A 23,396-nucleotide genomic window follows, 5' to 3' on the forward strand; every position below is an offset into this window, starting at 1 on the left:
TTAAACAGGTATCAGGACTACCCTCCTGCAGCCAGGCAGAGCTGTCACAATGTGCTTTTACACCATCCAAGGGATGAAAGTTGTCCTTTGGGAACCAAAGCCCTCAGAAAGAGATTCCTGAAGTTGCTGAGGCGCCCTATGTACCGAAGGATTTTAAAGCATTTGAACAACTTGTCTTTTCAGCACATGGCCCCCCAAAAAAATGGTGTGGTGGGAGTCAGAGGGCAGAATCACCAGCCAGGAGCCCAAGTGCAAATTCAACAGTCCCAGGGGATATAAAAGCCTGGGAAAGCTCAGGAACCTTGATTTTGCAAACACCCCACAGTGATGTCTCTATGCAGATCCACTCACTGCCCCAGGGCTGGGAGTGAGCAGCACTATCCCAGCTCCTGGAGGAGGTTTTGGCAACCAGCGTGGCTCTGCTCCCAGCTCCCAGCACTGTTCCTGCAAGGAAGGCTGGGCTGAAGGCAGAGCGTGCACCCCAACCCAGCTGCCCTCCCATCCTCGGGGTCCAGCATCCGTGGCTGCTGCCAAAGGCCGTGAACAAACTGCTCTCAGAAGGCCACGTGGCACGTCGTCACTTTGCTACAGATTTATTTCTGTGGGAATTAATGAAACGGTACACACAATTCCAAAAAAAAAATAATAATCTTTTATAGGCCCATAATCCTTCTTTCACAGTACAATGCAACAGTAAAGGATTTAGTCAGTGTAAACAGAAGGTCCAATAGTGATCATCAGCTATCACAGATCAGCTGCACAAACACCATAGCTACAGGGTTAATGCCATTACCACACAAATCGACAGTACCAGTACAAATCATAACTTTACCTACAATGCTTTTTCATGTGCAAAAACCATGAAAATTCAATTTACAGAAGAAGGGCACCTTCTCTAAATCTTCATGGGGGCTGTAAACTGCCTCCTCAGGGCTGTCTTATCTATTTGGCATAGGTGTCAGGCCCTGATTCTCCAAGGTACCCTTAACTCCATCTGCAGCACAAAGCATCAGGGCTCTGCCTCTGCACACCAGGCATTCCTGTGTGCTCTGCTGCAGCCTAGCACAGAAAATAATCAGCTGAGGATGAATCCCATGAATTTATGCTTAGACTCATTTACTGATTAAGGCTATTCAAAATGAATCATAAGGTAACCCATAAAATCATCACCGGTAAACTTTTTCTCCTTTCATGTACTAACTGAACTGTTATTGGTGTCAAATGTTGAGGCTTATGGGCAATGTGTTGGCAAGTTTGCAGTGAGTAGATAAATTAGTGAAGTCAAAGGGTCAGAATGCTACCACAGCCATGGAAAAACATCAGCTGGTGGCCACCTCGAAGCAAATTTATACCTCAGCTGGGAATGCCTGGGAGGGAGCCCTGAGGCAGCAGAACTGTCCTGCACATCCAGCTACACCAACTCTGTAAATTCAATTCATAGTCAGGCTATACAGGAAAAAACAAGAGGCAGTTATTTATCATACCTCTTCAAAAAGGCAGAACAAACAAAAAACAGGATGTAGAAGTGATGCAGTAAACCTAAAATCAACAGGTTCCTACTTTTTTTTTTTTTTTGCTTTTTTTGTTTTTTTAAACACATGAAGTTAAGTTACAGACATCATATAAAATGCACACTCACTTTATGGAATTCCTGCATAGTAGGAAACAAAGGCCAGTGCTAATACAACAGCTTTGTTAACAGCGGGATGCCATTTACAGGTGCAAGGAAGATGCCCCAAATATACCCAAATATAAACAGAGCATTACCCCCCTTCTAGGGAAGTCCTATGGCAACACTTAAACATTTTGTTCAGAAGTTAAAAGAAAGCATTTTCTTGGGGATAAACTGCCAAAATAATTATTGTTTCACATCCATATATTTAAGGCAATGTTACTTAGACCTGAGAAAATGAAGAAAAAAAACCCAAAAAATGTGTAGATTTATTTTCCCAACTATACATACACACTTGAAACTTCAGTATTTTCTGTTTCCTCCAACTCTCAGGTGGTGCTGGGGAAAACAGCTGTGGGGACACTGCTCTGAGGTCCCAGGGTCAGATCCTGAGAGATGCAGAGTTTGTTCCAAAGACAGCTAATGGGAGCCATGAGTGCTCGGACTCACCTGCCTCTCTTTCATGTATTTTCATTTTAAATACCTCTGTTTAAGCCCTCTGGAGAGGGATAACTCCAGAATGGGCCTGTAGTATACCAGTAACCCTGAAAGGTTTGTATAGCAAAACTGTAGATAAAATAGACAGTAAAATTACATACAGTAAATTTCCACTATTCCCCCTTTCCAGGAGAAAAAAGATGTCAGGGTTAACAGTTTCACTGCACCTTTAGCCATTCCCATAACTACAGAATAAATCCTTTAACACTAGTGTGAAATCGCAAATTGTTCTGTGCTCTTCCTTGAAAAATAAACACGTAAATTAAAACCAAAAATCAACTCGCAAACATTTCTCATTAAATGATAAGAGACACAAGAAAGGTTGGGTGGGGACTGCAGACACACAGCATGCTAAGGAGTGACCAAACAAAGTGCAATGGTTTCCGACTCTGTGGGAGGACGGACGGACGGACGGACGGCTCCCCTTCAGTACCAGCTGGATGCCTCTGGAGAGCTCCGGAGGTACCATGTGGATCTGCAGCCCTAAAGCTCGAGTTTGAGGTTGGCTGGGCTCCACAGCCCCGTGTGCAGCTGCAGCAGCTCTGCACACCTTGGCTACATCTGCGACTGCAGGACAGGGATTCACCCGCGCAAAGACACGGCCACTTCCCAAAGGTGAGATTTAGTTGCCAAAAGAGGATTTGATGGCTGGTTCTAGAAAGCTGCTTGAGCCAGAGCTGAAAGATGGACTCAGACCTAAAATCTGTGCATGCCTGGTGTAGTTTCTGTGGGATCGCCTCCTTCTCCTGAACACAACTACAGACACCAACCATCCCTCTCTCCTGCTCCCATCCGAGCAGCCGGACATCCACAGCCCCTGCTGTCAGCTTTGGCTGGGGTCTGCCATGAGCCCCCTAAAGCAGGGCTTGGGCAGAAGGTCACTAAAAAGCAAAAAAGTCTCTGGGTTCCCACAGTGAAACAAGTTTATCACCATCCACTGCCTGGTGAGAGGGTCTGTGGGCAGATTTTTTGCTGATATTTCAAACGTGACTATCCAAAGATCAGAGACCAAAAGAAACTCAACAATCCTCATCAGACTAGAAAGGAATTTCCACTGCTCACCAGCAACTCCCTACCCTCCTCTCCCAGGTTCAAAGGATGAACAGGGAGTCACAGCTCCTTTACTCATCCACTGGGAACTAAACCCTTCATCAAATCACACATTAACAAAGCTCACTGTGTGCAAAAGACTCTTACGCTAAAACAGTTCCACCCTACATAGTGCAGTCAACACAGTTTTTAACTTAAATTTGCAGCTTGTTCTTTACAAGTGCTTGGCAGAGAATATTTATATTCTTTTGACACCATATAAATAATATTTATACAGCTTAGACATTTTGAGACATGCATTAGACTTTAGGTAGTACATACTTCTTGATCATATATGCAAATATTACTGTCAATTAAACTGAGCAACCTTATGCTGGACCGTGTCTCGCGTTATCCAGGACGTTTGACGGGGGCTCCGAATCGTCCATGGGCAGGACCAGGCGTGTTCCCCGGATCACGAGTTCATGGTCCCCAAAAGCCAGCTCCCGGTCCAGGGCGTCCTCCGAGCTGTTCCCCACGAACCGCCGGGACGTGCCGCTGGACGCCACCGAGTCGGTGTTCACCGTGGAGTCCCCGTACGTCAGGCTGATGTCCCCGTCGTTCAGAATGAGGTCGGAGTCGTCGTCCTTCAGCTGCTCTTGATTCTGGGGGACAACCAGGAGGAAACCAGGAGGAAAGTGCTGTTAAACTCTTCTAGAATGGCTGTTTACAATCGCACGGTGATGGTGACTGAGCTGAGACAGAGGCACCGAGTCACAGGCTCTCCTGCACCGTGACCAGAACCAGACGTGGCACACACACATATCAGAGCCCAGGTGACTCACACTGCGCAGAGCTTCTCTGCAGCCTGCCTAAAAGGGCATTGCTAAAGCTCTCCCAGCTCTCTTCCTTCTGGTGCCATAGCCAGGCACACAGGGAATGCAGCATTGAGTGGCTTTGACCAGACCAAATACTCATGAGCACAGGAATTGCATTGCTGACCCACCACAGCCATTGCTGGCTTGTCAGGGAACCTGATGCTGACACTGTGCAGACAGGGCAAGAAGACTCCTGGCATGGACAGCTGCCACTGCAAGGGGCCCCTGGGTATGGCAATGCTGGCTACCTTTCTGGTAGTGAGTGATGCAGCTGAAAGGGCTGCAGGAATGACTGCAGGAATGTAAGGCTGGAAGCAAGCAGGGGATAGGGAATTGTGTGTCCTCCCAGCTGGGCTTGTGGAAGGACACCTGTGACAACTTCATTGAGCCAGTCACTGAGGAACCACCATGAATACACCACAAACCCCTTCATGACCTAACAGCAGGCTGGAAAAGCAAAATGCTCATGGGAATTAACTCATCCATCAGCCCCAATATCTGACTTCCCTCATGCTCCCAGCTTGACGCTGTAGAGCAGCATCCAAAAGAGAAACATAAACAGATCACAAACATAAACCACAACACTGTGACAGAAAGGACACTAAAGGACTCACCTCGTACGCCTGTGGGCTCGTCAGGCACCGGGCAACAGGCCCACAGCACCCTGGGAGTGTGGTGGTCAGCGGGGGACCACTGTGTGTCAGGAGAGGCTTCAGATAGCTACAGAGAGGGTTAAGGAAAATAGAAGAACAGGACCATGTAGGCAAGTCAAGGGCTGGGAGGGCAGCACTGAAGGACTCGTCACTGAGAGGAAATCACAGAAAGAAAACGAACACAAATGCGTGGAAGCGCAGAAGCTGTCATGGTGTGCAACGAGAATGCAACCAAACACAGCAGGACAGTCCTGGTAAGATGCTCAGCAGCATCACTTGTCCCATCACCCTGTGTCCCTCAGTCTAACATTGCCCCACCGCTAAGTCACAGCACAGCACCTGGAAGGGAGGAGAGGCACAGATCTACCAAGAGGGACTGCAAGTAAAAAAAAACCCCATCCCTTTCTGCCCACCAGCCCCTGGGACTAAGGACCCCCAGGACTCCAATCTTGGAGAGCCCAGCTTTGAACAGAACTGCTGCTGCATTCTCACAGACAGAGGGTGAAAATTGTCATTTCTCACAGCCACAGGCTCAAGTAGATGCAAACCAAAGCACAGCAATGTCACGGGAAAGCAAACACTGGCTCCTCTGCTAAGCAGGGAGCAAGTCATGGTCCCAGTGAGAGGTGTCTGGGCAGTGGGATCTGACACAGCACACACCACCTGCCGCCAAAGGATACTTGTGGTCGAAGTTGTACCACATGCGGAAAAGCCAAGCACTTTCGGCCTTCGTGCTCCTCCTCTCGCTCTCCGGGACACCCTGTGGGAAAGCAAAACAGTAAAGAGGGGCAGGACAACATGCCATGACCTGGATCAGCGTCAGGAGACCCCATGGAACACTGGATTATCCCCAGAGAACACAAAGAGACAGACTTCCCCACTGCCTCTTCAGAAGAAGCCTTGGGGTTGCAGTGTGTATAAGGATGTTCACACCACAACAGGATGCATTTGGCAGCATTCAACTGCTTCAGGGAGATGGTATCAAAGCACAGAGTCACCATTCTGCTTCTAGAGCCTTCCAGTGTCTGGCCCCAAGGTTCAAAGTGCCTCAGAACCAGCAGCTGCACCCAGACATCACGTTTAATAGTCACTGACAGGTCCAACCTCCATCAGATCTCGCCTGACACTGCTGCATGCAAATAATTGTGTGTTCTGGGAACTCCAGGCTTCCTTTTTGTCAGAGAAAAAAATATGAAACTGTTTGGAGGGGACTATGAGTACAATTACATATTTCATAGAAATCTGGCTCACAGATTTATGGCCCTGGGCTGCCTGTCGCATTTGATGCTTTCTCTGCAGGAGGTGAACAGCCCAATAAATGACTCCGAATAAAATGAATCTCCAAGGTGCAGAATCCACACTGAAACCAAGGAAAGCCACAGCACAACCAGGCTGCAGACATGTGAATGAGACAGCTGGAACTACCAGGCAGGAAAACTCCCAGGGCTGTAGCATGGATCTCAGTGTGGTCAGTGGTTCTGGGGCTGTCACATAACTACCCTCAGGAAAAGGTGCAGTAAGGGTTGAGGGTACCCATGGGGAAAAGTGGGGCAGAAGATGCTACATAAAATGAGTCCGTAAATGGTGTTTCTGTACTGCCCTGGACACTGGGATGAGGCAGAGCCTCCATGTCATGCTCACTTAGGGATTTATTTCAAACCCAGCAAGGGAGAGACTGAATCTATTGCAGCAGAAACATGGACTAAACAGTCCAGCATTGCTTCTGTGCCCTTCTTTCCAGCTGAGTCAAAACAAGGCTCACAAAAACCAGAGAGCACAGAAAAGCTGACTCCCACTGACTGCAAACTCTTTCACAGGGGGAGCAAAAAACTCCTGCAGCTGGAAGGAAGCAGAGCACAGACAGACATTCACAGGGTCAGGATGTAACCCCTGCCCTGAGGGTGCAGCACAGATTCCTCTGCAGAGGACACTCACCACGTTCTCCTGATCCGCGTCCACGCCGACCCTGTGAGGAGAGAACACAGTGTCACACGCAGCAGCAGGGCTGGGATCCGGGGCAAGGACGGGATCTGCTCTCTGGAAGCCCAGCAGCCCGAGCTGAGAGCAGCCCAGGGGGAGCCCAGCCGAGCCAGGGGAGCCCCGCACTGACCGGATGTTGAGGCAGGACAGCATGGCCGTGGTGCCCCCACCAAACACCCACACGGTGAAGAAGACGATGAGCAGGGTGGTGCTGAACATCATCTGCCGCGCGTACGTGGCCGTGTCACGGATGGCCAGGGCGAAGGCCATGGCCCCGCGCAGCCCTGTGGGAAGGGAGAGCAGAGGAGCTGGGTCAGCCCCCAGCATGGCCAGCTTCCCACCTGGGTTTACATCCTGCGACCCCTCTGCTGGGACATCCCCCCCAGGGGAGAGCAGTGATGATTCTGTCACCCCTCTTTCCGAGCCCAGAAAGGCAAACTCTCCTCCTGCCCCATGTCGTGTGCTTGAAGCAGGACAGAAGGAGCTCATTCCTACATCCCAAACCACTGAGTCCCTTCCCACCCAGCCTCCCCTGCAGACATTGCCCATAAGGGATTTCGAGCTGAGTAAGAAATATTTCCAAGTTCTAAGGGGCAAGGAAGTGTGAATAGGCCACATGGTCAGAGGAAGGATGCAGTAACATACCAGCAAACATCATCATGTGCTGCAAATTCGTTCCAATTTTATTTCTTCTCCCCAAATTCAGTAAAAATGACAATGGGTAGATATTGGCAGCTCTTCCAAGGAAGATAGCAAGCTGTATTTGCACATGTTAAGGAAATTGCTCTTCCTGTGTCTCCCATCACATCCCACCTGCACAGAGCCAGTTTCTACTGCCCAAATGAAACCGGGAGCTGCAGAAACGCCGGTGCTTTGGCTGCAAAGAAAATAACCCAGCTCTGAGTGCTACAGCACCGTGGGAAGAGCAGGCTACTGCCTCGCTGAAACAGCACACACTGCATATCACAGAGAGACTAGCACAAATAAACAAGGGTAATGATGAAAGGACATGTTAGACAAGTGAGAGGAGAGAAAAAACACCATTTCCCACAGTATGCTCTCCGCTGCCAGGTCCATTTTGCACCCCAAGAATTATTTGTCTTCTGTGAAGCTCAAGTTATCACAGCTATGACAACCCCTCTGACATTCTCCAGCATACCACACTTCACAGCTGGGTTTGAAGCTTTAAGCCAAGTCCCATTCCCAAAGATTATTCAGCAAAATGAAAGCAGCAGCCGTTGAGAAGGAAAAAAAAAATCCAATACTCTTTCTGTTTTCATAGCCTGCGAGATACAAGAATCACCAGCCCCTTCATATTGCTTTTTATCTTTGAAGCTGTGTCTTTTAATACCAGCACCCAGATGGCAAAAATAATCTTGGAGCCAGTATTCAGCACAGCCTTGAATAATACGGAAAATGCTTCTAGCTTTTATGTTCTTTCCTGAACATCACAATTTGCATAAGAGACGTATTTCATGATCTCGCTCATGAATGAGCTATTTCATCAGTGAGTTAGCCAGTTCCCACTGAAGAGGCACAGCACAGAATTCCAATATAACAGCCCAAATGGCATTTCTGTGCTCTTCACCCCTTCTGCCCCACTGTGACCCCACAAAAGCTGAGCAGGGAAATTCAGCCAAGCCTGCTGCAAACCCACGGACCAGCACTGGCAAAAACATTTTGTTTACTGGTATAAACTTACATCAGTGCTGGCAAAGGGTGAAAATAATTCTGCACCTTTAACTGGCTTCCCTGTGGTGTGAAAAAAATTCCTTCAAAATTCTTGTTTTTCTGAGACATACCAGGGCCCTTGTTCCTGTTAGCATCAGCCTGCAGAACAGGAAATCCTTTCTCATGACATCATTCAGAGGCATCTACTGTAGCTGTAACTGTGCTGTTTGACCAAAAAAAGGCTTTTTATCAGGGTTAACCAAGTGCACTAGCAGAGAAAAGAGGAAATAAATGGCTGAACAAGGCAGCCCCCCTTTGCAAAGCCCCTCCTGGTGCCACATGACAAGGCCTGGCATTGGCATCATGGTCACACTGAATGATGAGTCCCTGCAGCAGCTGATTTGGATGCCCACAAGAGGAGAGAAGACAGGGAAAAAAAAAAAAAACAAACAGAAAAGCTGGAAAAAGAATCTGTCTTCTTAAAATAACCAGCAAAGGCACCACTACATGGCAGAAATCCCCTTTTAAAAATAAAGCTAGACTGATTGAAAAAAAACAAACCCACTCATTTGAATGAAAAACACAAATTAGGAATGAGGCACCTCTCCCTTTCTTTCTGTTTTATAAATTGGGCTCCAAAGGATACGAAGGCCCCCACCACAAAGGTAGGGTTAAAGACATGGTTCTGGAAGGTGAACAGTGCAAGTCCCATGTAGGAGAAGATGAAGTTTTCTGCCAAGAAATTCAGAAGCTCAAACAACTGAAAGAGAAAAAGAAATTACAAGTCATTAGACATAATACAGATTTAATAAGAAAAGCATGTTAGCCCATCCGTCATGCAATAAATACTTCTGCAGAAGCAACCCTAGTGAAATGCAGCTGTAAGAAGACAGATGCACCTAATTCTGGCTAGAGGGAAGGGAAAAAATATTGAATTTGAGATTCAGAGAGGCTGAAGGAGTCTGAGGAGTTCTCACCTGCTTAGTTCTGTGTTGGGACTCTGTAGATAAGTTGTTATAGGTATAATGGGCCTGTGTGATCCCACAGAAGAGCACAGCCACCACACCTGGGGAGCAGAGCATCACATTAGACTCCTGGTCAGGAAAAGGGAGTTGAGCTGCACCCCAGGCCTGTAGGGAATTTAATGCAGTAACCCCAGAACCCACAATCATTAAACTTCTGCAAGCAGAGGGAGAGCCCCGGCTACAGTTGATACTGAGAGAAGCAAAACTCAGTGGTCCCATCATCCCTGCAGAGCTCCATGCCAGAGGCAGGGCTGTGCTGGGGCTTGCCTGTAAAGCCACACGCTTCAGCCAGCAGGAACGTGCTCCAGGACATCAAGAAGAACAAGCCGGTCTCCAGCAACGGGAACTCACGAAGTTTGGTGAACTTGGTGACGTTGCAAATGGTTAAGGACAATTTGGAGAGACACTGCAGCCTAACAGCATACCAAATCCTATTGTGTATGACAGCTGTTTGAAAAGATTCACAGAAGTTGGCTGGAATTGGCTCAGTCCACCCCTAAAAAGGCTATGGCACTGTCCTTCGTTAATTTAGGGAAAAAAATTTAACATCTGGGTGAAATGCAGTGCAGCAAAAAATAAACAAGCTGTTATGCAAACACTTGGGAAAAAAAAACAAACAGTGAAAAGGATATTAAAGCTGTCACAACTCCAGTAGCTGCTCCCATTGCAAAAGATCCACTAAATATCCCCAGGAAGATCCCGATGGACTTGAACATCGCTGTGACATCAAACGTGTGGCTGTTGTCACCCGCTGGCTGATACGCAACTATTGAGCTGGAAGAGAACAGAGAGCACAAGAACAAAACTGCTTAGTCTGGAGGGAGAGGCACCTCACAGTGCTACACGAGCCTTGCAAAGTGCTACAACTGCTGCAGACACCGAGCCCGAGGAAGCAGGGAGACACAACACACTGCAATCCCCTGGGATCACAGCGCGCAGTGGCTGCACACGCCCCCTGTCCTGGGGAGTTTGGGATCAGCCACCCCACCCAGGCCTGGATGTGCAGTTACTCCTGGACACCAGAGAGCAGGGGCCCAAAGCTCGTGCCTCGTGTGATATTTATGGTGGTATCTGGGGGGGGTTGGCACCAGCTCTCTGTAATGCCAGGTGCTGTGGGACCACAAAGCATTCGAGCAGGAAACCTCCACTTCTCCACTGAGGCGGCTGATGTGAACATCCCCTGGAGAGCTGTAACTACTCCTGTTCCGCCACATTTAACATGCTCAGCTCCAAAGTGCAGTACCGCAGGGCAGCCACGCCAGACTGTGCCATGCACAGCAGCAACACCATTCCCTGCATCCACCAGACCTCAAAAGACCTTTGTGGTGAGATGGCAAACAGGTCTGCAGTGCTGATCCCATCTCTCAGTCTGCTCCCTCCTAACTCCTGATGAGCTGAGCCTCGCATTAGTCATTCCATTGCTCTACCTGGAAAGGCTGAAATACAGGGGGGGCCTTATCTGGCTCCTAAATCCCATTTATCAACTCCTTACATCACTTTCCTTGATGTAAACTTATCAAAAACATTAACTTCCTGGTTAACTATCCCTTGGCTCACTCTGTTAAAACTCCTGGATGTTAACTTTAAACGTTTGCTGTTTAATCTGCTGAGAACTTAGACTGCCTTCCACACACATCTTGCAGCTTTCTCCCCTAACTATACACCAACATTTTTCTGCAACACAAATGACAAACCTCCCCTTTCCAACACATTGCGGGTAATTTCTCTTGCTAAACTTCCCTTCTTTTAATACAGCTCATTTTTCTGCATTGCCTTTTACACTGCAAGCTGCAGATTTCTCCATAATTTAATTCCTTTCATCAATTCCATCTTATGCTTCTAATTCACCAATATGTTCTTATTCTGGGTTTTCAGGTTTCATTCTTTTTTTAAATCCAGACTGGTTTCACTTCCCCTCCATAACCAACTCTTTGAATGTTGGTTTTGCATTTTAACCTCTCACAGTTCTCCTGGTTTTGATTTTTGCATTACCAATAAGACATTATTGCCAGCTGCTCTTTATTTCCCCTGTTGCTGTTCATGGGGCTTCTCATGGTGTTTAATCCCTGTGAATCCTCCCTTTGGAAGAAGCAGGCAGAGATCCTGTAGCTGCATTTACCCCTCTGCTCCCAAACTGCAGCTCTGGCACCTCACTGCCCACCAGTTTTCAGTTCTGGGTTCAATTCCTCTTCATCCTGCAACAAGTTCCTGCTGCCAAGCCATGCCAGACCAAGACAGGAACAGAAAGGCACAGATCCTGCCCCTTAAGCACGGGAACAGACATTTGCTCAGGGCTGAAAACAGACATGAGAGGAGCCTTGGGGCACCCAGACTTGGCAAAAGCCACTGAAGAGCTCAGCTCCACATCCTCCCCTGCCCACATTGCTGAGGCAAAATAAAATAACTGCTGAGTGAACTCAGAGCTGCTGCTTGGTGCAAATTATCCTGTTTTGGGGAGGAGGGGGAGTGAGCTCAGCTTGTGGAGAGAGGGAAGCAGGAAATCAGAGCAACAGCTACAGAGCTGGCACTGAAGCAGAGCAAGAGGCAAATCACTGCCGTCACCCACACGTGCCAAGATCCACCACAAATTCCATTACTCTGAAGCTGAATCCACCCACTCCCACCCAGAACCTACCAGCACAGGCTGGAAGACCCCATCCCCTCCTCACTCATGACCACTTCTGAAACACAGTCTGGCTGTGCAGCATTTCCTCTCACACCAGCAGTGGCACATCCAGCAAAAAAGCCAGAGTGAGCAATACAAAGAGTTCCAGAAACCTCAACAGAAACACTCAATTCAGTAAATACAACACACGGCTCACAGTGTGTTACTTGCTGCCTCCAGTGAAACCCACACAACCAGCACACTGGAGTGACAAGTATTCCAGAAATATTTTCTCCATTAGTCTTAGCTATATGTTAAGCTGTCACCATTGCTGGTATTATATATTACTGAACAAATTCCCATGATGACAACACAGTGAAAACGCAGATAAAATACGTCCTGCATGCAAAGGACATAAAATATTAAAGAGTATAAAACATTCTTTAGAAAGGCAGCAAGTTTCCCATGTGTTCAGTCAAGGGCATTAACTCCAGCTGTAAGAACATTAACTCCTTAAAGTGGGGAGAGAAAGGAAACAGCTGCTTCACCAGCTATTTCCACCCAAACAAAAGCAGGGATTTGTGGGTGGGAAGCAATGCAGGTAGCAGCAAAGCCATCAGCAAGGGGTTTCAGTGAGATCTTGTGGCTGAAAAGCAGACATGGAGCTTTTCCTGTTTCAGAGGGACATAAAAACTTCCCTATGGATGGGTCAACTGACCACAAAAGCAAAACAAAACCATCCATCATGCAGGGGGAAGCTGTAAGGGCAATCCGTAATCCCAAGCAGTGGTAAGCAATGAGGACATGCATCAGAATGTCACCACAGCTCTTTGGGACACTTAAGATGCTCTTGCAAACACCTATGTTCCTATCTCACAGGGGCAAGGCCAAGTGGTTCCCCCCAACTCCTGACATGTAACACATATAACAATTCTAAATAAAAACAGAAGACACTTACGAAGACAGCACTATGGCAACGGCATCATTGAGGACGCTTTCGCCAAAGAGAAGGGCATACAGCTCAACATCGACCTGGAGTTCATGGAATATGGCAAGGACAGTCACTGACAAATAGAAAAATAGAGAGACATTCAAAAAAGGTGCTGTTATTTCGATGTAATCAAAGACTAAACATCCTTTTTAGAAAGCTGCCTTCCTGCATATCTGTGCCACTGCTGTGACAGTGCCAGCTGCCCCCCGTGCTCTCTTTGATAGTTGTCCTGCTCTTTCAGATTTGGATTTGATTCATCATTTCTCTCCTCCTTTTACTAAAACACATCTTGGCCTATTGAATCTTTTGCAAGCAGAAATAAACAAACTTCTCTGAGCTTCCCAGGGTCTGAGCTCATGGGCTGGGGCATAGAACCAGGCTGGCATGAGCCACCCAGACGTCGGGATGCCACTACCTCTGAGCATCGGGGAGAGCCTTCCTTCACCTGCAGAAAGCCAGAAGGATCAGGCTTGTCCAGGATGATGACTGCCTTTTTCTTTCCATTCCTGATACTTTGAGAGAAATCCTTGGATTCAACACATTCTAAGTGCCAGCACAGACACACAATGTTTCAGACCTGACTAGAAATAGCCAGGCATGAGCTCAAAACCCATGTAGGGGTTTCTGTGATCTACGGCCACATGGCAGAGATCAGAGTTCCCTCAAGCTCTTCCATGATCCAGAAGCTCCAAGAAGATAATGGAAAGCAGCAGTTTTTGCATATCAGCCTCACAGAAACATCACAACATCCAAAGCAAGCAAGATGTAACACGTGGTGCGTCAGGCACAGCTCAGGCTGAGTGCTGGGCCAATTCCAGCCAACTTCTGTGAATCTTTTCAAACAGCACTCAGGGCACACTGGCTTTAACCCATTTAAGCACAGGTAAATGCTCCATTTCTACCTGTGAAATCTTCTTGTTGCTATTTCAACCCCAAAGAAGGGACACAACACCCACAGCTCATCTGCAGCATTTCTAAGCATTAGAAGATTTCCAGCCCTGCTCAGCAAAGGGCAGGAGCAAAGAGAGGCCTTTCTGTGGCCCTGTGTTTTTACATGAAGTGACAGCATGCAAGTAAACAGCTACCACATACAAGCTGTCATGAACTAAGTTCAATTTAGTTGGGAAAGGCAAGTTTTTCATAGTTTTCATTTATAAAGTGCATCAGTAAACCAAGGTGTCACTACTGTCCTCAGAAGTGCTCATTAAGGTGTCTCATTAATATAATTTCAATTAGATTAGCCCCTGGCAAGATCCAACTGAACTGGAAGCAGGAGAAAATAGCTAAACTAACTAAAACTATCAACTGGACCCTCTCCACATGGCACATCTTGTTCTGCAACAGTTGCTGGCACAGGGTGGCAGAGACACAATGCCAAACCCCAGCAAAGTCAAGAGAGAGGCTGCCTAGGACTTCACTGCAAACAAGGACTCAGGAAAGCAGAGGTTTGGAAGCTGTATAGCACAGAACTGAAGAAAACTGAAAGGCACAGAGACAAATCTGACCTCTAAGGATGTCACAAAAGAATTAAGTTCCAAAATTCAGGAGGGAACTCCCAGGGGTTTCAGACTTTCTTTCCCTCTGCCCCATAACTCAAACCAGGCTAAAATGTAGGGAAAGCATGTAACATACCTGGGTCAGTGGCTGACACAATGGCCCCGAAGAGGAGGCAGTCAGTGAAGTAGAAATCTCCCCCGAGCTGCCCAGTGACTTTCATCAGCGCCACGCAGCCATACACGACAGAGCTGGGGATCAAAAGAGGCAGTTACACATCTCTGTAATGCATTAAAACAACATTCATATGGGCTTGGTTTCCCTGAATTTACCAGATTAAAGCTATCCAAATGCCAGCACATCAGAGAACTGGATGGGATGCACTGAGCCTGGTGAAACCTCGGGGCTGTGATCTTGGAGGTGAATGCTGGACCATACACACCAAAACACCCTCTGAACTGGAGCACAAACATGGTGCCAGCAGGGAACTGGGACCAGAACTCCTCCAGGAGCACAACATGGCTAAAGAAAAGCAGCAGCCAGGCTTACAAGGTTGCACAATCATTTTGCACTGCTGCACATTAACACAGTTCAGTGAAGTCACCTTGGACTGACTCTGAAATGGCCAAAATTTTCAGTGAGGAGCAGATAATGCAGATGCTGAATTTGCTTGAATCCACTGGACTCTATGGAAAACATCCTATGTCAGCCTGTGTGCTACTATCCAGAGTGGGAACCATCCAGCAGCCTCTGCACTGGGGGACAAACAATTCAAACACATCTGTGCTCACCAGACACATACCTTTATGATCCTGCCCTTTACTCTTGTGCCTCAGCTTTGAGGGCTTATGCTCTCAATAACCTTAAGTTGCTGATTTATCAAGACAATTTTCTCTGAAGCGTGAAACTTTCCTTGTCATGAATAACTATTCTCATGGGATGGTCAGATGCTGAGAGAGCACTTTGCAATTAGACAGCAACCACCTTGTCCATGCAGCAGGAGTTTGCACAGTAAATAGTATTATTTGCTGCTGCTGAGCAGAAGTAGCAGAGCCTGTGTGACCTTTCAGGGCTGGGATTAGCAGCTTCAGCTCCAGGCTCAGAGCACTTCTTCCAAGCACAGCTCAAACCCCTGTGGAAGAACCAGACCAGCTCCATTGACTCACCCAATCACCAGGCAGGAAATGGCAGTGCCAAGGAAAGCATATGCCAGGATGGATCCCAAGTTTCTGAAGAAGTGCCTCTAGCAGGAGAAAAAAACCAAAAATTGAACTATATTTTGCTAACAATTTATTTCAAGCCTGCACAGGCACCCACAGTGTCCACAGCAACTTGGACTCAGCTCAGACACCACGAGCTGGACAGGCACAGGGTGCCCAGCATAGTCCAGTGCCAGACCAGCAGCTAATGAAGCATTAATAAACATGAATGTACCATTTTCTCATACCTGGGTGTTTAATAAGGCCTGGGAACCGATTTCCTAACCCAGCAGCATTTGTCCTTCCTTCTCCCGCAAGCTAAACTGCATCATTCTCCTCTCCTTCCAAGTCAGCATTTCAGAGCTGCTGCTGCTTTCTAAAACCTTCCCACACTCCCATGTGCTTGGAAAGCTGAGATGGCTGAAATGGCCTGGCTGACCCCAAAGACCCCTGCTGGAAACAGCTGAAGTCGCTGACCCTTCCTGAGACTGAGGAGCAGACAAGAATGACAGGGGCACTCTCAGCTCTGCTTCACACAATCCCACATTTGCTGGGTAAAACCATACCCACCCCCGCAGCCTTGGCCTGCTGAGCAAGCATTAAAGCCCTCACAAGTATTAAAAATTCTCTGGAGGCAGAGGAACTAAAAACATCGGCACTGTAAAGGCACGTACCCTTTTCAAGCTGTAGCCTGCATAAAATATAATGGGAGGAAGCAAAATGTTGAAGAACACTTCAGGATCAAAAGTCACCTGTTAAGACAGAAAAAAAACAACCCAACAGTAAAATTATTTGTTAAAATTTTGCAAAACAAAACACAAATAAGAAAGTAATACATGGAGGAAGCCCTGTACCCCCACCACGTGAATTGTGTTGGGTCAATGCTGAGGATGTGTCTGGGGTCTTCTGGAGACAAATCCCAGAGCCTAAACAGCTTAAATTGAGATAAAAATAGTTTCATTACATTGTGTTCAACATATAAATTACTGCTCATCACAATCACAAGTTAAAAACCAAATTAAAAACACTCAGCAGGTCCAGGGCCTGTCCCCATGGAGGGAGTGGGAAGCACCGCTCACCTCTCCAGTCACTGCCTCCCTTACCTTTCTCAGCATCTCATTATCCTGGACGTTGTTGAGCTCCTGGGCGCTGATCTCCCCCTTCAGGGTGTACTCGTAGAACTTCCCACTGACGTTCACCAGCAGCGTGGCCGGGCTGGTCTGCACTTGGCAGCTCAGGGTGACGTTGTTGACGTCGCTGGGGACGTGGATGCCGTAGCGCAGGACCACGCCAACCAGGACACCTGGGGAGGGACACAGGTCTGTGAGACAAACCCCAGCAAACCCCCAGAATGACCCCTCTAAGCATGGGTGCAGCACCAGGATCCTGAGCCCCTGCTCAGCTGCTGAGCATAACCACAACCCAATAATTGCCCGTTGTCAATTGAACCATCCTCGTCCCTCGTGAGCCAGGAGAACACTCCGTGCCCATGGGGAGTTCCTAACACAGCCATGGACAAGTCCTGAAGGATTTGAACCACCCAGCAATCAGTCAGACCCCCACTCCAGGGCAACAAACAGCCAATATCGAGGGCGTGCTGGGTTTTTTAAGGAGAGCATCTCGCACTGCTGGGCCAGGTGCTGCTCACATGTGCCCAAACTGTGCCCCATGCACCTTGGAACCTGACACCACCACAGTAAACTCTTCATTTTGGCAGGGATTAAAGATGATACCCAGCAATCACTCTGTATGCTCTGAGACTGGCAAGCATCCTTCCTAAGGTGCTGCAGCACCATACAGCCTCCTCCTATCCCTCCCTGTTTTCATAAAACCACATTTTGAAATATAAACATATAAATACACAAAACTGTTTCCCAATCCAGGCTGACCACCCAGATCTACTCCTCATCCCTGCAAACTTCAGCTCTGCACCACAAGCAGCAGCCCCAGGGCAGCCCCATGAAGCAACTCTGCCTCCAGTTCAGCTTCAAAGTAGGGGCATTTTGGGGTTAATTTGCAAGTCAGCAATTTATAAGGCATTTTTCTTTGATTGTCTGAGGTCTCAAAATCCAGATTCAAGTGTGTTGAGCGCTCTCCTGGCAGAGTGTTTTGACATCTGCAGGCTGGGAAAGAGGGGTGTCCCACAAGACACCTTTCCACGTAGCCTCCAGCACAAAAGGGTTTGGAAACTCCTTGATTAAGGTGGCCCCAAGCCGCCACAGAAATCCTGGATCTTAACCCCATCTCTGAACCACACATTTATGAAAAGCTTTCAGACACGTGGGAACTAAACACAGACCGCAGCGCTCTGAAGGCTTCTCCATTTGCCTCCCAGGACGCTCTTGTTCCTTATTGCTGCCTTAATTAAGGCCTTGGCCTCTGCCTTCCTACAGGCAGGGCACCACCCCGACTGACAGGAACACCCAACACTTCCCATGCCACCACCTCGTGGGGAGCAGAGCCTGGGCAGGACACTGTGGGGCCACAGCTCATTCAGCATCTCCTGCAGCCAGCTCCTGATCTGCCACCCACTTCTTGACTTCTCCTTCCTTGGCCACAATTTTCCCAGGACAAGATTTGCTATTTTTCCTTGATGGTGAAAAGAAAAGCCCCCACCTCCCGTCTCAGCAGGGCCACCAGAGCACACACCCAGGCCACGAGCACAGGCAGAGGAGGTGGCTGCACACAAAGTCACTGCTGGTCTAGGACAGCTCAGCTCAGAGACTGGACAGACCCAAACCCCTGCATGCAGCACTTCACAGCACAGGTGAGCTACTACAGAGGTTTTTGAGCCATGCAGCATCAGAGTGCTCACCACTCTGGGCTCTATCCTGCCTGACTCACCCCAAGAGGCTCAGAACAGTTCCCTCTGGGCACAGCCAGGCACCATCAGCTCCAGCAAGGAGAGTTCAGGGCACGTCACACCCCAGAGAGGCAGAGGGCTGCTTTTGCACCACCCTCGCTTAGAGGGGACACCATAAGTAATTCTTTAGCTTATTCTTCTGCCAGCCTCTGCTCCTGTGACCTTCCAGTGCTCCAGAAATAAAAGTATAGAATGAAAGCAAGTATGTCAGGCACATAATGATGCCACAGCATGTATTTACAGGAGCGTGTGGCAGTGGCTGCATGGCACCACAGCAGTGGGACAAAACACTCCATTTTCCTTTCACCCAGATGATCCTAGAGGTACCACAGGAACCAAAACCTTTCACTGGGATAAGAAGAGTTTCAAAGGGTTATTTACATCTGCTTATGGCTATTAAGGTACACCTCACTTTGCAGCCCTTGAGAACTACCTGGAGTGACTTCTAAAAAGTTTCTTCTTAAAAAAAAAAATCAGAACTTCATGCAGGAATCAGAAACCAGCAGCTGCCTGCCCTTGCTCAGATGGAAGGAAACCCACCCAGCAACCCCTTTAACACTTGGGCTAAGCACTGTGAGATGAGAGGCCCCACAGGAGGAAGGAGGGACAGACAGGAGTCACTTCTGTGAATTCAGAAGGGATCCTGACTCGCCCATCTCTTGACTCGTAATCCCTGTCCCAAAGCAGTGCTACATCTGATAGCACCCCTGCTCCTCTGCCATCTCCTGACAGAGGCAGCTGTTCCTGGCCCAGAGTGCCAGCCAAGCTCCAGACAAGGCCAAATTCCCACTCTGGCCAGGAGTGGGGTAAGAGAAAAGGGACAGATAAACCTACAATATCTACCAAGGAGTCCCAAAATCAGACCTTTTGTCTTGCTCAGTAATAGCCTGCCTGGGAGGCTGCCCAGTGGGGAAAGACACCCACGTGCAAATACACAAATGCACAAATTGCTGCTGGGCACTGAGTGTGACCCTGCCAGTGGGCCTTACACAGAGACACCTTCAGAGTTACCTGCAGGGAGGGAAAGCATCCTGCTGCTCTGCTGGAAACCAATTATTCCACCAACATTAAATGGCTGCACTGCAGCCTCTCCTGCCCCATGGTGGATCTGATCAACCCTCCTTATCCAATGATGCTCACAGGAGCCACTTGGGACAAACCTGACATGGTTTTCCAGACACCAAGCCCAGTCCTGAGCTCAGGCTCCCAGGGGACCCTGTAGGTGCTCCTGGTTCTGACAGGCTCTTAGGAAATGGTTCAGGCTCTCCTGGCACTCACAGGGCTGCCCCAGCAGCAACCTGTGAGCCAGTATCGACATGCTTCTGCTGCCAGCTTTATAAAACTGAGCCCTGGGAGGGAGCTGAGCTGAGCAGAGGGAACCCAACACCGAGGAAGCTGCCAGCTGAAAGCTGCAAGGAGTTAGGAAGATGAAGGCAAAGCTGGCAAATTAATTGAGTTCTTTTATGCAAAGTGCAAGAGATTATTTTCATTGCATTTCTCCTGACTTCATTAAAAAGGACAAAAGCCCATGGGCTTTTTTTTAAGGTGCTGTTGAACATTTCCGAGGTAATGATTTAAATGAAGACTAATATATTACCAAACCCAGCACTTAACAACAATGGAAGCAGACAGGATCCCCAGGCGAGCATTAATCTGGACAGCAAAAGGAAAGAAAAATGTAACAACTGAAGACATCCTGACAGCAAGCAGTTTAGGCACACACAGGGGCCAAGTGGGAAACAAGTACAAGGAAACTAAACTTCTAGAGAAGCTCCTGCACATCCACCATCAGACTCTGAGAAGAACTGAAACAAACTGAAACAAAATTGTTCAATTAATCATCCTAAATGCTGAGCACCTCAGATGTGGGAACCTAATTTTAAACACTGAAATGAAGCTTAAGGGCTACTAAGCACCTACTGTCTGTCCCTGTGAAATTACTCCAGTCAGTGTCCAGCTCTTGAACATCAGCTCTGAGCTGACAGTGTGATTTGCATGATAGAAATCCACCTGGAGCAAGAGTTTATAACTCCTAGTAAAAACAAAGACAACAAAGAAACTGATGTGTTTTGCCAAAATACATGTATGTGAAAGTTTTGACTTAGTTGTTATTGGGTTTTTTTAAACAGAAAAAGACAAGCTTTTGCAAATTGCTTCTCTTGTTCAGATTTCAGGGTCTGTTTTGCAGCCCCTTCCACGTTTTCAGTGAACTTCCTTGGGGCAAAAAGCATTGCAGGGAGCCAGGGACAGTGACACCTCCTTTCTTCCCTGAAGATTTTAAGTTGGCACCATAAAACAACAGCATCTCACTCACCACTCCGTGGGAATTACACATCCCTTTTCCTATGTTATCTGCCACTACCTGAGAAGCAAATGCCAAAAGCCTTGATACCGGGAAAACTTGGGATTTTCTCCTCATCAGACAGGTGACATTGCCGATTTCACGAGCAATTCTCTAAGCACAGTCTGCAGAAGAGCAGACAGAAAAGGTGCATTTTATGGATCAGCAGGAGACTGAAACAACCCAGGTTGTGCTCTGAGAGTAAAGTGAGCACTCAGGCAGGTCAGGGAGAGAGGATAATCAAGAGGAAGAAATGTCCAGGAGAGGAAGAACAAGGTTAAGGGCAAGTGTGAAAGCATGAAAGGAATAGAAAGTCACATGTCAGGAGCTCTGGGCCAGCAGGAGAGAGAAGATCTTCCATGCTTGGAAGCATGTCTTCCCCCAGCACAGCTCCTGTCCCAGGAGGTGACCATCCCCACCCTGGGCAGGAGGCCAGAAGCATCTGAATCCCCCTGAGCGGTGGCTAGAAGGAATCTGAAAATGCAGAGCAGTATTCTGTGCCCCTGAAAAAGCAGACAAATATTTCATGCCTGTGGGCTGATGCAAGCATCTCCACCACTTCATTTGGAAGGACACTTCCGATTAACTGGAACTTGGGATCACAAAAGCCAGTGGCCCAAACAGGTCAAGTCACAGCCTTCAGATCAAAGCTTTCTGCTGGGTGGGAGATTCGGCCACGTCTGACTCTGTGTGGTCACACATCACCCCCAGCCAGCAAGGGCCAGAGGACAGACACTAACTACAGCGTGCAGCAGGAGATGCCTTCTCAATCCTAAATTCAACAGATCTTCCCTAGATACAGATCCAAGACCACATTAATCACTTCCCCAGCACACCTCTCAGTCCTACTTTGGTTGAACTCAAAGTCATGCCAGATAACCCAGGGAGGGCCATATATGGCCCCTCCATACCCTGGTTCAGGCCACTTCATGAGGCCATGTCACCTCAGTACATCACACGCCACCATTAGAACCCAAATATCAACAGCCACACTCCACTGACCCACAGCCTTGCTCCACTTCCAATGGGAATACAGATGGGGCTCCTCTCCGAGAGATCCTGTCACAGGGAGGAGGAACTCCAAAGGTAGGGCTTGTGCACACAGGTCCCCGGGCAGCAGGATAGGAGGCTGCTGGCTCTGCAGGCTCCTGAGCTTGGCAAAGGGTGGGAAAATCCCCCAAGTCGCCCCTCCACTCTTCTTGGGCAGCTTCTGGAAATCTGGAAGCTCTAAACACACATTGGAAACACAGCCTCTGGCCCCAGCATGGGATCACAGGATCACAGAATGGTCTGGGATGGAAGGGGACCTTGATGATCATCCAGTTCCAACCCCCCTGCCATGGGCAGGGACACCTTACACTAGACCAGGTTGTTGAGAGCCCCATCCAACCTGTGATGCACGGCTCCTGGCCAGTGTAACAACAGGTTTGTGCTGCCCCAAGTCCCCACTCTCGATGCTGGAGCAGGTAAGTGGGACCTGCCAGAGCTTGGTGACGCGGTAGCCCATGACCCTGCCAGCTTCACCCTGTCAGGCCGTCTGGAAAAACCCAACCAGTTCCTCGCTGCCAGAGATTTGGGAGTAACTCTGCCCTCGAGAGCCCTCCATATCTGGGGTTTGGAAAACAACCAACCCTCCCTCCAGCAACACGCAGATAAGGCTCAGCACGGGACACAGCAGGACGGGGCTGTCCCGGCGACACGGCAGCGTCCAGCTGCACCCACGAGAGGATGTGTCGTGTTCCCCCGCACCCGTTCGCCCACCAAACAAGCCCTGTCGCAGCCCCTCGGCCAGGGGCCACCAGGCACTGACCGGGAGAACGATGCGCTGCTGGTGCCCACTCGCGCTGCCGTGGGAGCGGGCGGCCGGGCAAGCAGCCAGCCCCGCAGCTGGCCCAGCGCGGAGCCGGGACTGCTCGGGATGGGGCTCCCGGCGCTCGGGGCAGCTCCCGCACGGCTCTCCCAGGGAAGGGGCGGCGGGGCGGGGGATGCCCGCCTGGGGCGGGCGCCGCTCACCGTAGATCATGGCCAGCCCGGTCTCGTGGAGGAAGCGAGCGCGGCGGTGCTTGAAGAGCCAGATGGTGAGGATGGTGAGGGTGAGCAGCAGGATGAAAACGAGCAGGTTGGCGCTGTCCTGACGGTGACTCTCCTCCGCCGCCTTCTCGGACACGATCTCCTCCTCCAGCGCCCCGGGACGCGCCGCCGCCACCTCGGCGCCCGCCGCCCCCCGCGCCCACAGCCCCGCGGCCGCCGCCAGCACCGGCCCCGCCATCGCCCCGGCACCGGCCCGGCCCCGCCGACACCAGGAAGCGGCTCTGGGCGCAGGCGCCGGGGGCGGGAACAGCGCGGGGAGCCCGGATAGGGACGGGCCGGCAGCGATGGAGCGGGAAAGGGGCGAGGGGGAGAGGGGGTAGGGGACGGGGGAAGGCGCTGGGGAGTTCGTGAGGCGAGGTTTGGGAGGGAAAGGGGTGCCAGGGGCTGCCATGAGCCCTGGGGAGGC

General features: G+C 49.2%; 1 protein-coding gene across 1 annotated transcript; it reads right to left on the reverse strand.

The window, feature by feature from the left end:
- Positions 1-577: 577 nt before the first annotated feature.
- Positions 578-23,168, reverse strand: SLC9A6 (solute carrier family 9 member A6). The gene is made up of 16 exons (XM_005526163.3): positions 22,913-23,168; positions 16,799-16,998; positions 16,370-16,447; positions 15,663-15,739; positions 14,635-14,747; positions 12,970-13,075; positions 10,039-10,180; positions 9,674-9,779; positions 9,359-9,447; positions 9,028-9,141; positions 7,356-7,467; positions 6,841-6,994; positions 6,666-6,696; positions 5,411-5,490; positions 4,692-4,797; positions 578-3,864 (listed from the first exon to the last, which is right to left on the reverse strand). Exons 1-16 carry the CDS (start codon positions 23,166-23,168, stop codon positions 3,589-3,591), a joined length of 2,040 nt encoding a protein of 679 aa, XP_005526220.1. The 3' UTR covers positions 578-3,588.
- Between the last annotated feature and the right edge of the window lie 228 nt (positions 23,169-23,396).

This window comes from Pseudopodoces humilis, chromosome 15 (genome assembly GCF_049639895.1).
Source record: "Pseudopodoces humilis isolate 2021_Gansu_Grassland_sample_001 chromosome 15, ASM4963989v1, whole genome shotgun sequence".
NCBI classification, from domain to species: Eukaryota; Metazoa; Chordata; class Aves; order Passeriformes; family Paridae; genus Pseudopodoces; species Pseudopodoces humilis.